Source organism: Saccostrea cucullata, unplaced genomic scaffold (assembly GCF_032062105.1).
Source record: "Saccostrea cucullata isolate Sc308-1 unplaced genomic scaffold, CSIRO_AGI_Scuc_v1 ctg194, whole genome shotgun sequence".
Classification (NCBI taxonomy): Eukaryota; Metazoa; Mollusca; class Bivalvia; order Ostreida; family Ostreidae; genus Saccostrea; species Saccostrea cuccullata.
This window is the reverse complement of record NW_026939778.1, coordinates 645930-662739: the sequence shown is the minus strand read 5'-3', so window position 1 is coordinate 662739 and position 16810 is coordinate 645930. Positions and strand designations below refer to the sequence as shown.

General features: G+C 32.5%; 1 protein-coding gene across 1 annotated transcript; it reads left to right on the top strand.

Annotated features, from left to right (window-relative positions):
* The first annotated feature begins 2645 nt into the window (after positions 1-2645).
* On the top strand, positions 2646-16431 carry LOC134253951 (angiopoietin-2-like). The gene is made up of 10 exons (XM_062736527.1): positions 2646-2702; positions 4603-4699; positions 4843-5007; positions 5281-5482; positions 12389-12653; positions 13412-13568; positions 13782-13903; positions 14960-15056; positions 15699-15866; positions 16159-16431. The coding sequence occupies exons 1-10, from the start codon at positions 2646-2648 to the stop codon at positions 16401-16403; spliced, it is 1575 nt and encodes a 524-aa protein (XP_062592511.1). The 3' UTR covers positions 16404-16431.
* The last annotated feature ends 379 nt before the right edge of the window (positions 16432-16810 follow it).

The window sequence follows — 16810 nt, the reverse complement described above, 5'->3', positions numbered from 1 at the left end:
TCCCTTAGATATTGCTGTCTTATAGTGCGTACATCTATGCAGAAATACGACATAAAACAGAAACCTAAACTCAGTGCTAGTATCTAGTTAATAAACTTTGACAATACAGTGCTTGGAATAAGGCTTTAAACAAGACTTTAAAAAGAAATATGCTCATTCAAAATCGTAATTTTTTAATCCTCGATATATCATTAAAATTTTCAGGATATATCGGGGATTAAAAAAAGATTTATTCGTGTAATTCTGCTAAAAATACCCCAAGAAAATATATCATTGTATATATTGTACTCTCCAAGGATTTCTAAGGAGCCTTCTCCTATTGATATTTACATAGCAGTCATCTAAAGTCATTAATGGCCCCGTACCTGATAGCTTGTCTTGGATTGCTTTTGTAAAAAGTAATTTTGTGTTTGAAGATCTTTAATTTAAGGCCTTGTTCAGAGGAAGGTACCAATTTATGTTAATGTATTCTGTTCAATACTTGAAAATAATTTTAGCAATTTTAAAAGTAATTAGTAGGGAAGTCACTAATCATTCCATTTAAGCATACATTGTTATATGTTGACATTAATTTTCTTTTATCATATGCAACTTTCTCATAGATAAATTGATGCTTCTTTTCGATATTTTACGATTTTAAATATTTGATCTTGGAAATTTCTTTAGATGAAAAGACGGTATGTTTGTTTTTCCCTATTAAATCAATCTGATGATTGCGATATAAAAGTCATTGTTTCTTTAATCCTTTCAAAACTGAAAATGCCTTTTCAGCTAGGAATGGTAATGTTCATTTTGACAACATCCAAACTCATTACTTGTTCATTTGTGCACAAAAATGGTTTTGCATTCAAAGGCTATGTGCATCATGGCGAAAATCAACATGTATTACAGGAATTATCCAAAGCAAGCGAACAAAACATGATGGGGTTTTGTTCCGGAGTCTGTGTCCATGAAAACGCCTGCTCAGGTTTTGAAATCTGTGATGTAAATTCACAGCAAAGCTGTAGGCTGTCAAACGCTATGCCACCTACAAAAAGCCAAGGACATTGCCGATATTTCCGAAACGTAAGTCGGCTTGATTAAGGCTTAAGGATTTTACTATTCCTTCTTCAGTTTGATTTTCTTCTATAACTAGAGGGAACACAGATTTTCCGCCTTTTTTGGGGTGGGGGTGGGTGGTAAATTTACATTTGCATATGCGTTTCTCTATATGAAAATTATATGGCTACTATAATTTATGTATTCATGTACAGAGTCAGATAAATTTTTCCTCTATGGTTGTTGTACATGCATTGGTATAATAATTTTGAAGGTAGAAGTTTTGTTTTGCCTTTTCTCCGTAGATTCGACAGTATTCCCGATTCTGCAGCAGTGCGTCCGTCGATAAAACATGTCTAGGACTGTATCCAGGTATTTAAAAAAAAGAGACACTGTGGCAATTAATTTTTATAAATGAAAGAATACTTATTTCATTCATATGATTTTATTCATATATTATCATATTTACTCGCACTATTTTTTGAAATCCTTTGATGAACATGTATGTAGGTATGCTGTTGTAACAGTATAAATCTTTAAAGAAAAAACCCCATTATTTTGAATAATTATTTTATAATCGAAGATTCGGGGGTATATAGTTTTTGTCGTGTCCGTCTGTCTGTCTATCTGTTTGTCTGCGAAAACTTTAACCTAGCCCATAAAACTTTCGATTAAGTGGAGCTATGACTTTCATATTTTACATGTGTATTCCATGTGACAAGACCTTTCTTTGAGTACCACCAAATATGAAATTTTGACATTGACCTTGGAGTTGGACTCACTTTTACACAAAAATTATAAGCTTTTAATTTTGCCGTGACTTTTGAACGGTAGATACTAGGACTTCCATATTTCACATATGTATTTTTTTGTGACAAGAACTTTCATGGGATACCAACAACTCTATCCTTTTGAACTTGGAGATTTACTTACTTTAAAAAAAAACTTAAAACTCGCCCATAACTTTTGAGCGGTAAGGGCTAGGGATTTCGTCCTTCATATATGTAATCTTTGTGACAAGACCTTTCATTGGATACCAAAAACTTTAACCTTGGAGTTTGGGCTATTTTTTAAAAACTTTAACTTGGACATAACTTTTGAACGATTAGGTCAGGGCTTTCATACTTCTTATATTTAATCCCTGTGAGAGGACATTTCAATGGATACCAACAACTTTAACCCTTTGACCTTGACCTTAGAGTTTGACCTATTTTTTTCTCAAAACTTTAACCTCGGCCATGACATTTGAATGGTTAGGGCTTTCATACATAACATATTTAATCCTTGTGACAAAACCTTTCTTTGGAAACCAACAACTTTGACCCTTTGACTTTGACCGATCTTCCAAAAAGTTATCCTTGGCCATAAGTTTTGAGCAGGTGCTGGTGCTATGGCTTCATGTTTCACAATGTATTCATTGAGAGAAGATCTTACTTTGGGTACCAACATATTTTATTTGCATTTAAGAAGTTTAATCTTCGCTATGTTGCTTTACGGGGCATCAGTGTTTCAAAAACACATCTTGTTTTCTTTACTATTATTCAGAGTGTTCAGACTGTGATTGCGTTTTGGGATATACAAATATTAGTGGAATATATGAGGTTAAAATGGTTGGTGCCTTCGTTACAGTTGAGTGTGTTCTATTGGATGGGCACTCTTACACGGTAGGTAAACCAACATATTTTATTATTTAAAAAAATATACTATCATTTGGGTTCCGAAGAGAGTTCCAAAGAGCATGAAAGATATATGAATAATACACGTATTGGCAGAAGACATGGTAAAGGGTTTTCCCAGCTAATCCATTCTAGTTCTTTTCAGTTCCATTTAGATGATCACAACTTGTCCGGCGTCCACGGAGATCTACTTAGGAAGATAGGAAAACATTTTCAAAAATTTTCTATTATAGAACAGCAAAGTCTCGATAAAGCTTATTGATATAGATTAGAGGCCGATAGGTCAGGAGCTAAGGATGCCTACTATGCATGCAAATCTCGTGCCCATCTGTCTCTGTATCTGACGCTAAGGAGACCAAGTATGCATGTAAATCTCGTGTGGCTGCCTTTGTGTTTGACTTCAGTGGGCAAGAACTATCAAAATTGACATGGGAGTCCTCGTGTAATTTAAATCTATGTCTACATTTTTAAAATCTAAATCTACAATTTTATTTTACAATGAAATGGAAATATAAGGAATCACGTTCTAGTTAGTGTAGTATGCCAGGGACATCAACAATAGTGGGAAACATGGGATGATTTATGCAAAACGAGCTTTGCCCGTTATGCAAATTTTCCCATGTTTCCCACTATCGTTGATGCCCTGGCATACTATACTAACTAGACAGCGATTCCTTAAATATTTTAGGCAGTGAGGTTTCCAAATTGTTCAAATCGTGACATTGAGGGATAGGGTGATGCTTTGTCTATAGAGATATTGAAAAGGGGGCGGATAAAAGGAATAAAGTCTCTACATAGGAATATATAATAGAAAAATCTGCTGATGAAGAACAATAGGGTTATCTTGGGCCTCTTGTTTGTTCTGGTTTTCTTGTTCTTTTTTTGTTTTGAATAAGATGAATTTTAATATTTCGGGGAATAAGATAAGAATAGACAAAGAACAAATTAAACGAGACCCATGGGCCAATTCGCTCACCTGAGCACAGTATTGAAAAGCTTTAATACATAAATGGTCCAAACCTAAAACGGGGGTAGGGTGAGGGTATGATTTGATTTAAATTGTATCTACATTAACGAAAAATGCTTACATATTTCTTTGACTTGCTGTGACTCTTTCTCCTGTAAGTTGGAAAATTTCCTTTAGGCCTCACTCAACTTTCAGGGGTCATAATATGAACTAACTTGAATCTACACTACCTGAGGATGCTTCCACATTAGTTTCATATTTCAAGACCAAGTTGTTCTTGAGTAAAAGTTATTTAAAGATTTTTTTCTATAAATTCCTTTGTTTAATTTTGATCTTTCATTGTGGCTTCACCCTACTCTCGGGGGGAGGGGGGGGGGGGGCATAATTTGAATCTACACTACCTGAGGATGCTTTCATATAAATATAACCAATCATGGCTTTGTTGTTCTTGAGAAGAATTTTTTAAAAAAGTTTTTCCCTGTATATTCCTATATAAAACTTGGATCGTCCATTGTCGCCCGCCCTACCACCGGGGTCATGCTTTGAGTTTGAATCTACACTACCTGACTATGCTTCCACGTTAGATTCATTTTTCAAGACTAAGTTGTTCTTGAGCAGAAGATTTTTAAAACATGACACCAAAATTTCACTATTCCTTAAATATCTCCCCTTGGCCCTTCATTTGGACAAATTGGAATCCCCTTTTTCAAAGAATACTTTGTGGCAAGTTTGGTTGAAATTGGCCCAGTGGTTCCAGGGAAGAAGCCGAAAATGTTAAAAGCTTGTGTAATACAGAAAGGCAGACGGACAGACAAAATGTGATCAGAAAAGCTCACTTGCGTTTTCAGCTCAGGTGCGCTAAAAATTAAAAAAATAAGTTGCATTTCTTTATCACATCTAACTATTTGAAACTTATTTTAGGTGATACTTAGTCGACGTAATGGTAAAGTAGATTTTAATAGAAGTTATGGTGAATATGAAAGTGGCTTCGGATCACCGAACACTGAAATGTGGCTAGGTACGTATATGATTAAATTATACTTTCTCGTGAGTTTAAATGTTGTAAAATAACACTGTAATTTTTTATGCTTTATTATAATTATATCTTATTTAAAGTTAAGTCATATTTCATTTCAATTCTTGTTACTTTCATTTTTACAGGGAACAAATACATTCATTTCCTTACAAGTTATCGATGGTCAATTTTGAGAATTGAGTTAACATACTCCAATTCTAGTGTTGTAGATGTTGAGTATGGGCATATTCAGGTTCTACATCCCCGCTATAATTATTATCTCCACATTCATGATTTTTCTGGAAATACAAGTAAGAATCATTTCAAGCGTAAATTCGTAAAGGGAATTAAGCTGTTTTAGTGGTTTCCGTTGTGTAGTTTAGAATATGATAATTTTTAGTTAAAATAAGTAAGATCTAATTCATCTTGTATGGTTTCTTAATAAAACACAATTAATATTCACATTGGAATTCACCTGTACGGAAGGAAGAGTGGACGTACAGACAGACGGACGGACACCCGATCACTATATACCCTCCCACTTTCAAGCGGGGGTATAGTAATATTTATAACGTATATTTTAGGTGACATGATGTCATATTTAGATGGACGACGCTTTGGAGCAAATGACTACGATTCTGGACGATGTGGCTGTCCGATCTTGGCGTCTGGTGGATGGTGGTGTGAGCACTCCTGTAATACCACGTGTAGTTTGACGTCACCTTACAACGGCAGTCCTTATTATTTTGGATGGGACTGTGCTTCTGAAGTCGAAGCTAATGCACGGTTACTGAGTGCGAAGATGATGATCAGATTTGACTAGTTAAATTTTCTGATATTTGCTAATCTTTCTGAATTATAAGTTGAGTTCTGTAGTTTTCTGCATATTTACATGCAGGAACCTCTTGAGAAATTTTGTTCTTCTTGTTTTCGGCCGCAGAAGCGACCGGTCTATTTATGGTTGTGTTAGAAATGAGGAGAATTGAGGTGTTATTCTTTATTAAAGGTTTGACAAAATTATTCTTAAATAATAACATTTTGTTATCCATTGGTTAAATAAATATTTAAAAAACACTATTGCAATAATGTTATTTTTGTATACATGTAGCTTTGTTTATTTCCCTTTCCATGTATTTGTTATTTTTCCCAAAAGATATTATGAAAAAGTACTGTAGTACTTTTTAAGCGCTAAGAGCGCATGCGCAAGTGCTTACTAGGGTGTCTTCAGATTCCATGAGGATTTTCATGATCTTTTAATCAACGACCTCTACTGACCATATATATCACGGCTGCGTTCAATACCATAGTCGTTAGTAAACCTATGCGCAGTTTAATATATGCTATGTTGTTTTGAAAAGACAGCTCGCCTACCAGTAAGGTGTTAATTCTATTATACAGTCATTTCATTTATAACTAATATTATATGGGGGGGGGGGGGCATGCAAAAATTGAATGGGTAAGATATTACGTTTAGATGAAGAAAATTCCTTCGGTTAGTACATGTATATATACAGCATGTCGCGAGATGCAAAGTATTATGCAAGTAGGATTGCAGGATATCAAAGTAAGCATAAATATTTATAATACATATTCTTTACGTGGCTGATAGGCTAGCAAAATTCTTGTTCGAAATTCGTATCTGTACTTAAAATCCATCTAGCACTAAGATCTTGAACGCACCCTAACGCGCCCTCTATAAATAATGATATAATTATGGCACGCCAAATTCACAAAAATGAGATAAACCTAGTTTCACAATTGATAAACTAGGTTTATCGACTGTAAACTATAGTTTACAAACCGTAAACTATAGTTAACGATTCGTTAAGTATAGTTAACGATTCGTTAAGTATAGTTTTCATCTGTAAAACTATATTTAACGAATGTTAACTATAGTGTACGAATGATAATCTAAGTTTATCTGTCTGTAATTAAAGGTTAACAATAGATTTTGTTGATAAACATAGATTCACGTTTGTAAACTATAGTTTACAATCGTAAACTATAGTTAAGAGTTGTTCATCATAGTTTCACAAATCGTGAAACTATATTTATCAGATCGTTAACTATAGTTAACGGTTTGTAAACTATAGTTTACAAATTGTGAAACTGTATTTATCAGATAATCTATGTTTTGCAATCGCAAATGATTGTTTTCGGTGTTAAGTATAGTTTACGGCTGTGAAACATAGATTATCGCGTTAACTATGGTTTACAGATGTAAAATATAGATTAACGTTGTTAACTATAGTTTACAGTCCGTAAACTATAGTTTACAACCGATAAACCTAGTTTATCGACTGTGAAACTATGATTATCTCATTTTTGTGAATTTGGCGTGCCATATATAATTATGTAAACAAATGGGGTTCTACATATTGTTGACCTAAAATATCTCCGTGGAGTAATATATGGTTCTTTTTAAAGGTGATTATATTTTTTTTAAAAATAAATGTATATTGTATTCGATTTCAAAATGACGAACTCTATTACGCGGAGTGATACATTTTTAAGCGCGAAGACAGCCTACAAAATATAGCGCGACTGAGCAAATTATATAACTCTACTGAGTCGTCTAAACGACTGAAATCCCCGACCCTCTGTCGGCTACCTAGTGTAGGAGTTATAGTAGGTGTTAATTAGTACAGCCGATATTAACTTTCATATGTACGGAAATCCTGCGTTAGTGTTCTTTTCTACATTTTGTTCTTATCTCCGAGCAATATGGTGCATATTAATAAGTACTGGCAAACACCAATTATGTCACAAATCTGACCCTTTATGTTGATATATTGATACAAGTACCGTAAACATTTCATAATATGTAATGCTACGTTGTGATTTAACGTGTATTTAAAATTCTTATTAAAAGTTCAACAAGTATTTAAGGGATAACTGTCTTATTTTTCGATTTCATGATGTGATCAATCGATTGGCTTGAGCGATAATTTTCATAAATGCCGAAGGCGTTTATGCATAAAATTATCACGCAAGCCAATCGATTGATCATCTTCATGAAATTGAAAAATAAGACAGTTATTCCTTATATTTACATTCTTTGATTCCGCCAATCCACGTGCTCCAAGCCCTGCTTCTGACTGGCTGTTTGTACTGCCCTGCACGTGTTTTTTTTTTTTTTGGAACCACGCCAATACATTGATGGGGAAATAAATTACATTTACAATTTGTAATTACATCCCGGAAATGTAAATATTAAAAATTCAGATGGGAACAAAATCTTTTAGTAGTACAATTCCATATTAAAAATTATTTAACTAGGTTCTATATATAGTTTGCATCTTCAGTTTGTATCTTCATAACCTAATTTTTCACGCTCTCTTCTGGGCCTTTATTTCAAAACAATGTAAATACAAACGGGCCTTTTTATTATCAAACTTGCATCATGTAGAGAGCTATCCATGATAATGATTTCACAGCATCTCATTATCCATTAGTAGCAAAAACTTGAACGCATTTATACAGATAGTCTATACTTGTTTTGTAGTCTTTATATCTGTAACAAAATATTTTGATGCAAAAAATTCTTTTTCACTGAACGCTTGGGTTTTGTGGCTTTTTCATTCTAGTCAGCATGTTTTGCATGACAGTGAAAAAAATCCGAAGCATTATAAAGTATTTCCACCAAAAAGAGTTCAAGGAAAATACTCACAAATTTTAATATGAAATATTGTTATTTCGAAGTAGAAGAGTATCTGATTTACCTTTTTTTATTTTAAAAAGAAATGTTGACAAAGCAGCTTCAAATATTACACGAGAAACAGAATGGCCAAACTTTTTAATTTTCGGTACAAATAAATTATAATTCATGTGCGTGAGAATCATACATGAAGGAAAAGAATGATTTTTCATCAAATGACAAAAAGAAAAATGCAATATTCTTATACCCAAAATTGATATATAGCAATGTAATCTGGAAAAAATTAAGTAAAGTCTTCGGGGATTTTTGTTACATGATAGCGACGTGCTGCACGGTGGGGGATTGACATCACAATAATGTGAAATATTTTTTTAAAATTATGTTCAACGGTAGCATATTCAAAACAAAATTTAAAAGTCTAATGTTTATGCATTATTTATATACCCAGACACTTGTAATGATTGCGTGTATATCTTATAATTACAAGCTCCCATGCTAGGAAAGGATTTTTCTTGTAAAACCTTATATAAAATTAAAATTTTATAAATATTTATGAAGAGGAGAAAAAGTTAAAAGATACTAAAAAAACCCAGTTCAAACAAAATATAAAGCCATTTTAAATATCTTTTATTCATATTCCTAATATATGTTATCATTAAGGATGTTTTAAATGGAACAATTAAGAAATATCTCATTTCTCTGTGCACTTTCAAACACAACTGCCAATAGATCGATCACTCCTGCGGCCGATAATAACAAATGAAGTCACGGTCGCCGACAGCCAATTTTGAACTTCAGTACGAAGAAATAAATGTTCTTTTTCATATTCTTGAGAGCGGAATGATTTATTGTTAAAAATTATCATTAGAAGGTTTTGTGTTCTCCAATTAACATTCAAGAGAAGAATATCATCATTTTATTTTGGTACTCAAGTATTCAAAATTGTCATACCGGGGTATATAAATTGTCTCTAACTAAAATATAAAATTGTCAAAATTAAAAAAAACTAACTTTGCAGCTAATGTAGAGCTATATACATAATCTGAAATGAGACGAGTCAGAAGAAAAATTGAACTGAAACATTGATCGCAGAAACCTGGACCCACATGCAACACAAGTAAGCTTGTTCTCCGGACGGGTAACTGTTTACTGCTCTATGGTGCGACAAACAAAGGTTAAAAAAGTATTTCACTTGCTTATATAAAAATTGCACAGAGACAGTAAATCAGATTCTCCTTGTTATTTTTTTTGTGCATTTTTTTTTACTTTGTTATTTTAATACTACTTACATTCGATGTTATTTAACGTCACAGTGAAGGGATTCAAGAGCCGGGTTTATTTCAATTAAACAACTGAGGCCCCCCCAACGGTCGCACCATCAAAATATTACATATTCTTTTTCCAATGTAATAAGGAATGGAATTTAAATTCCGATGAATTTCATATTGAACCCTGCTTAGCGCTTCCCAGTACTTTCAGTACTTTGATTTGTGTTGGGAGTGTAAAGAATATGAACAATCTGTGCAAAAAATAAATTGCTTTGATAAAAAAAATGTAGGACTAGTAGATTATGTTCTGAATGTTAAGCTTAGGTGCGAACGACAAAGGGTTTGTTATCTCCACGTGTCAAAATCATTTTGTCACATAGAAATCCGAAAAAGATTCATGAATACTCATCAAGAATAAACATTTTGGCTATGTAATACCTCAATCTATCTTCTCCATTTAATTGATGATAATACATGTGCTTTATATCTGTTTTATTATTTTTTTCGAAGATTTGCTTTGAAAAATAACATTTTTATAATAACATAATTTTTTTTTCAAAATTGCACTGATAATTAAAGTCGGGTCGTTTCTACTCATGATACCATTTGTATATTTTGTAGCCAGTTTGTCCAAGAAATGCAATTAAAAAGAGATGACAGTTCAGTATTTTTGCGCTTGATTAGATATTTCGCACCAATAAATTGTCAAAATTATTATTCCAAGTTGCTTTATCTTTAATAATATATTTCAACTTAGAATGGTTGTCATTGTTTTTCCTAATCAATGCCATTCATTTTGTTGCAAAATTCCCTTTTACTTAATAGTGTACAAGGAATAATCATTTTATGTTTGGAAAAATTGGCCGGAGAATTAATACGACAAATAGAACTTGATTTTATTTTACTTTGTTCCCTTTACAAGGGTGGTCAGTTGGAAAATTTAAATTTTTGCAAGTAAAACTTAAATTTATCGAGTTTCAGTACGAGGCATAGCCCTTATGTTATTAAATATTCCATGTTATAGGTGCCTCTTCTCTAAAATCATTATCTTTAGTTTTAAAAATCAATGTTCTAATAAAAGGGAAGTTGTTTAATAGTAATATTAATGTACAGAAAATACAGGCATTACATGAACTGCACTGTTTCTGAAAGAAGGCACGGCAAAATGATGCTTGGAAATGAATAGACACAAAGACGGTTGCATTTGACGAGAAACCATGAAAAAACCATTTGGAAATTTATTTCGTCCGTTGGATCGTAATTTCATAGATAGCTTAAATATGCAAAAGATTCAAAAAATAAATACGGAGCAACGTCAAAATTGAATAATTTACTAATTTTCACTTTATAGTATCTAAAGCCACACCTCTAATAAATGGAGCTGAAACGAAATTCAAATTACATGTTTAAATTTAGTCTTGCTGTATTACTTAGGATGCTATCAGGTAATGTAATATACCGCTCCGTTTAAAAGATATCAGTTTCTAAACACATATGGACTTGATTAAAAATTGCAAAAAAACATGACGTTCATGTAGGAGGACGTCACGGAGCAGCGAGTAGCGATAAAATTTTGCTTTGCATTCGGGACACTTCTTTAACAAACTTAAAAAATTCTATACAAACCAGGAAATATATGAAAATAAGCCAAGTATTTGTATAAATATGGAAAATACAATTTTTGAGTGGTAGCGAGTTTGAATCGGACGATGGATGGTCTGCAAAGAAACAGGTTTTAGTTAAAAATCTTGTCAAAAGAGTTAGGAACGTCATTAAACGTGATGTGCTTTTCGCTGTTGCGGAACTAATCGAGTTAAATGTACGCGGTAAAGAATTTGAAAACACTGACAACCTAGTTCAAGCTATTTGCACAATTGTTAGCAAACTAGGTGTTACGTGTTATAGATACGTTTTTATGAATGGAGAAGACGCTACAAACCGTATATGAAATTAAAAAGCAGAGTAATTTTGAGAAACTTTCTCGGCATTGTTTTTGACGTTACAGTGTTGGTTAACCGTGCTCCGTGGTAACAAAACATGCTGCTTTAAAAATTGGCTAGAATGAGTTCTATTTAATCAAATGGAATAAAACTTCACACTTCGACAAAATAAATGTTCTTATTTACAATAGTGTGTTCATCTATCATCTTGTAATAATAATATGACGATGGGGAACACAGTCTACGTTTTTTTTGTATGAGCCTCGTAGAAAAACAAATGGACGCATTATTAATTTGTTACATTTGTTTCAGTTAAAATTATCACTAAATATTGATTTAAATACTGCCATGATATTTATTTTATTAGTCTGTTAAATAATCTTGATCGAAAGAATTTTGAATCAGCACTAATTACAAGAAAGGAGCATTGTAAGTTTATTATTTTACTTTCCGATGATTGAATATTCATGTAAGAAAATGTTTTTTAAACAAGAGATCAATTTAAAAAGCTGGTCTTTGTTAAAGAGCTTACGATTATTGGAAAAAAGAAACACCAATTATTGTCGACACGATTATTGTAAATATACATATTTATCATTCTGTATTTATTTTTGTTTTCTAATTGTTGTCATTGCAAACGTTGACACAATGAATAAAATAAGCGTTAATTAATATTACTGCACCATTCATTAAACACAATTTCAAGGTTCACTGTGTCAACGATTATATAACTTCAGCAATTTTAAAATAATCTTTCTTTTAATCTTTGAAGCAAGCAGACCACAATGCTTGCAGCAACACTTGCATTTCTCATTCCTCTTTTCAGCCTTGTTGCAAGTGTTTATGTTATCAAGCAGAACTTTGCCTTTAAAGGTTATGTACAACATGACACTGATGCACATGTGATAAAAGAATTATCCCCAGCAGACGGAGAGAACCTAAGGGGATTCTGTCCCAGGGTCTGTGTCCACGAAAAGTCTTGCACTGGATTCGATATTTGTCAGGTTGAACCAGAAGGAAAATGCAGACTCTCTAATGGAGGAGTAACAGCACCGGGAAACATTTTTACACAATGTGGCCACTATGAAAAGGTTTTATTTTACTTTAATTTAAAATGCAAAGGTTTATATATCCGGAAAAGATAAATGTACACATATTGTTATTTAATTGTGTCGGTCAACTCATCCGAAGCACCTGTGGAATTTCCAGGGATCTGTATTTTATGCCCTCTTTGCATCTTTGTATTTTTTATGAATTGTTTGAGTCAATCACTGTTCTTTATATTCATCATTTTCACATAAAACCCTTGCAAAAGAGAAAAAAATAAACTTTTATATTCTAAAAAAAAGTCACTCTGTAGAGCGCTCACTTATTCATCGGAAGGCTTTCGGTACCTAACGCGATAGACTTAAGAAAGGATAAGTCGATAAACATGACAAAAGCAACCATTATTTCGCAGAGCGCTCGGTACTTTGATGTGCAATTTGCAGGCCTTTCGAATGGGATATTAAACAATTTAAAATCAATTTTTCAATTTTCAGGCCTTTCGAATGGGATATTAAACAATTTAAAATCAATTTTTCAATTTTCCGAATGTAAAATATAAAGGCTTATTGGTTTTGTAAATCTTTCTTTTTAAAGTAAATTTTAAGGTATGCATATTTTTTTTGGAAGTTTACTTCTTCTAGGCACTTAATCTCATCTTTGGATTTTCCAGCTGACCGGTTTTTTCCTCTCTTTACATATTTTCATTGTTTATATTTTTAGATCGATTACTGTCCATTATCATGTGACTTTTACATGTATTTATAATTCAACATCACCAAATAAATACTGTAATCATTTTCAGATTGATCAAATCAAATTAATCTGCGATCCACTATCGTCAGTGATGGCCTGCCTTGAACATGGTACTGTTTTAGATGTGACAAACGATATTGCACCCGAGTTAACCACGAGTGAGACGATAATAACTTCTGGTGGAGTGGTGCTTGCTTCTTACTTAAGTATGATAGTTCATTGCAGAGTCATTGTAACGTTTCTTTTTAAAAAAAATTCTAGAGTTGTATATGCTGTTTGTTTTTAAAAAGTATTTTCTGTCCAAAAATACTTTCTTTCAAATTAACAATGAAAAAAAAAAAATAATGATTGGAGTTTTACTAATCGACACCAATCAACAAAAGTAAAATTATTTTATAAATTGATATTTAATTTTAAAGATTGTTCCAGCTGCGAATGTGTCTCGAGTTATACAGATGTCAGTGGTGTGTACGAAATACAGATATCTTCTAGTGAGAATCTTACTGTGGAGTGTGTAATGATGGAGGGACACGGCTACATAGTAAGACTTTAAGATTTCGTGTATTATTTCTGATATACGGAGAATCCTCTTCCATACAGATAATTAAATTAATAACTAACTTAATAATAATTAAGAACTTGCATTCGCTTGCATATGTATATGAATCTTTGTGATTGCAAGTTATAGAGACAATACATATATAAAGGTCAATGAAAAAAATTAGAGTTTTACTTTATCTGGCGAAAGATGTTGATGCTTTAGCAATGGGAAAAAGATCTTACTAGAAACTTTGCTATATCATGCACTAGCTTATGTCAGCCGAAATAAGCTTTGTTTTTTAATACGTTGTTAAAATAATTTTTGCTAACTCTGCTTTTAATTCTATTGAGGCATAGTTGGGGTCCTTGGGTGATATATATGCTATTAAATATACTTATTATAACAAAGTTTATAGTTTAAGTGTCTTTTATGAGACAAAACTTTTCAATTATTACTTTCTCCTTTTAATGATTCTAATTAATTCCTCTTAGTATCATTTTTATTTCCATATTAAAAACATATACTTGAATATATACAGCTAAACACCCTTTTTAAACTCACATGGTTTTTCGCACAAATTAAAGTCACATTTTTCTTGCAATAGAACTTAAATTTATCGAGTTTCAGTACGAGGCATAGCCCTTATGTTATTAAATATTCCATGTTATAGGTGCCTCTTCTCTAAAATCATTATCTTTAGTTTTAAAAGTCAATGTTCTAATAAAAGGGAAGTTGTTTAATAGTAATATTAATGTACTGAAAATACATATATATCATCCAAGAGCATATAAAAATCCTACCAATTATTACGTGTGAATTATGTTTAAAGTAATCGAACATGATCAAAATTAAATTATAAATCATTTTTAAAATATATTTCGTTATCACATCACACAATTTTGCATTATAACAATGTGACCTTAATTTGAAAAATTAAAACCATGTGAATTTAAAAAGTTCGTTGAGCTGTATTTTTAGGGTAGATATTTCTCGATATTTTCTTTCTAAATGTAGGTTAATTTAGGGTTCAAATGTCAAAATACATGATATTTATAGGTAGTCTTACAGAGACACGACGGACGTGTGAATTTTAATCGAACATTTTCAGAGTATGAGAATGGTTTCGGTTCACCTTTTACGGAGATGTGGCTGGGTGAGCATTGAAAATAATTTTACATACTGTGGAATCATTTTGATTTGTGGCGTCAATGTTCGTAGGAAAGCGAAATTTATTTCGTCCGTTGGAACGTAATTTCATGGGTAGCTTAAATATGCAAAAGATTCAATAAATAAATATATGCTGACAAAAATTATGTTCCTGGGGATATACATCAGGAATTAGTGTGATCCACGAAAACCACGAACATTGGTCCCCAGCGAACATTGATAATTCCAAAGTATAATGAATAATTTGACATTCTTTTTGATAATAGTGAACACCAGACCTACTTTAAAAATGTGTGCTTGCTCTTTCCTGACTCAGGATGAAAAATCGGGTTGGTAGATTGCAAGCCATGGGTTTTGTGTCCCTTCAATTTCCTCAAATGGAAATTCTAGTGGAATGGTCACACATCCCTTGGTTTGCAACAAAGGTAAAAAGGATGGGAATTTTTTTATGCTGAATTTTAAAATCTATTTTGAGGAATGCATAAAAATATGTTCTGGAGGTGATTTATTTTTTGAGTTTTGGGTTGGAAGAGGGCAACCAAACAATTTTCAAAAGATAGTTTAACTGTGTGTGTGTTTAAAAAAAAAATAGACTGGTTTTATTTAATTATTTTTGCAATATTTAAAGGAAACAAATATCTATCCGCACTTACGTCATCTTGGGTCTCAGGAATTAGGATTGAGTTAACATATTCTGACTCCACCCACCGGTATGTCGAGTACAGTGACGTCATTGTCAGAGGGGCCAGTCAGCTGTTTCAGCTTAGTTCACTGACGGGATATTCCGGAAATGCAAGTAAGACGATGACTAGTCAAAACTGGATTAAAACACTCCATACAAAAAGTATTTGACTTAAACCAAACGGAAAAAAGTAAAAGATAACATAGTTTTCGATCTCAGAAACTTCAAAAGAATAGAAATATGTACATGGACAACATGGAACTTTCAGATGATAATTTTAAAGAAATTAAAAATAACTGTTTATTGAAATTAACTTCTATCATACTCAACTGCCTTTTGAAATAAGTTACGCATTTTTTTTTCATTTCTCTCATTAGGATTACAAACATTTTTGTAACATTTTTAGGTGACATGTTAATGGGATTTAAAGGATTCAGTTTTGGAGCCTATGACTTTGACCCTCAGTCCTGTGATTGTCAAGCTGTGAAGTATGGCGGATGGTGGCATAACTGTTGTAATACAACATGTACCCTCACGTCACCTTATAACGACCCCTGGTATCCGTTTGGTTGGGACTGTGAATCCGAAACCAGTAATAGACTAATGAGTGCAAAAATAATGGTGAGAGGAGGCAGCTCTCTGTTCGGATGAAACTACAGTTACAGCGTGTGATTACAATTTACGTTTCTAAAAATAAAATATACTGTTTTACTGACGAATGAAAAAACGATAAAATTGTTTCTGTAATTTTTTTTAATAAATATGATGCAAAAAGAAATTTTGGGAAAAATTCTTTGTTTTGTACCTGTTGTGATGTGAATATTTATAAAATGAAATAAATTTAATATTAACTTCAGGTTAAATACAAGAGAATTTAGTGAGAAGGTACCGGTATTGAATTCTGTCTTAATTCTAAACTTCTCTCTCTCTCTCTGAGATAGAGTGTGTGAGGGAGGGTAGGGAGGGTGTTTGTGTGTGTGTGTTTGTCACTTTCTAAACAAAACATGATCTTGGAGTTTGATTTGTTTTGACTTGCATACTGTTTAAATTATAATTTA

What these genes read in the sequence shown, in the direction of transcription:
- LOC134253951 (XM_062736527.1), top strand. Translation starts at nt 2,646, where the DNA reads ATGGTTGGTGCCTTCGTTACAGTTGAGTGTGTTCTATTGGATGGGCAC. An exon ending in AATGTGGCCACTATGAAAAG is followed by an intron (nt 12,654 to 13,411) that starts GTTTTATTTTAC and finishes AATCATTTTCAG; the next exon opens with ATTGATCAAATCAAATTAAT. An exon ending in TTTTACGGAGATGTGGCTGG is followed by an intron (nt 15,057 to 15,698) that starts GTGAGCATTGAA and finishes CAATATTTAAAG; the next exon opens with GAAACAAATATCTATCCGCA.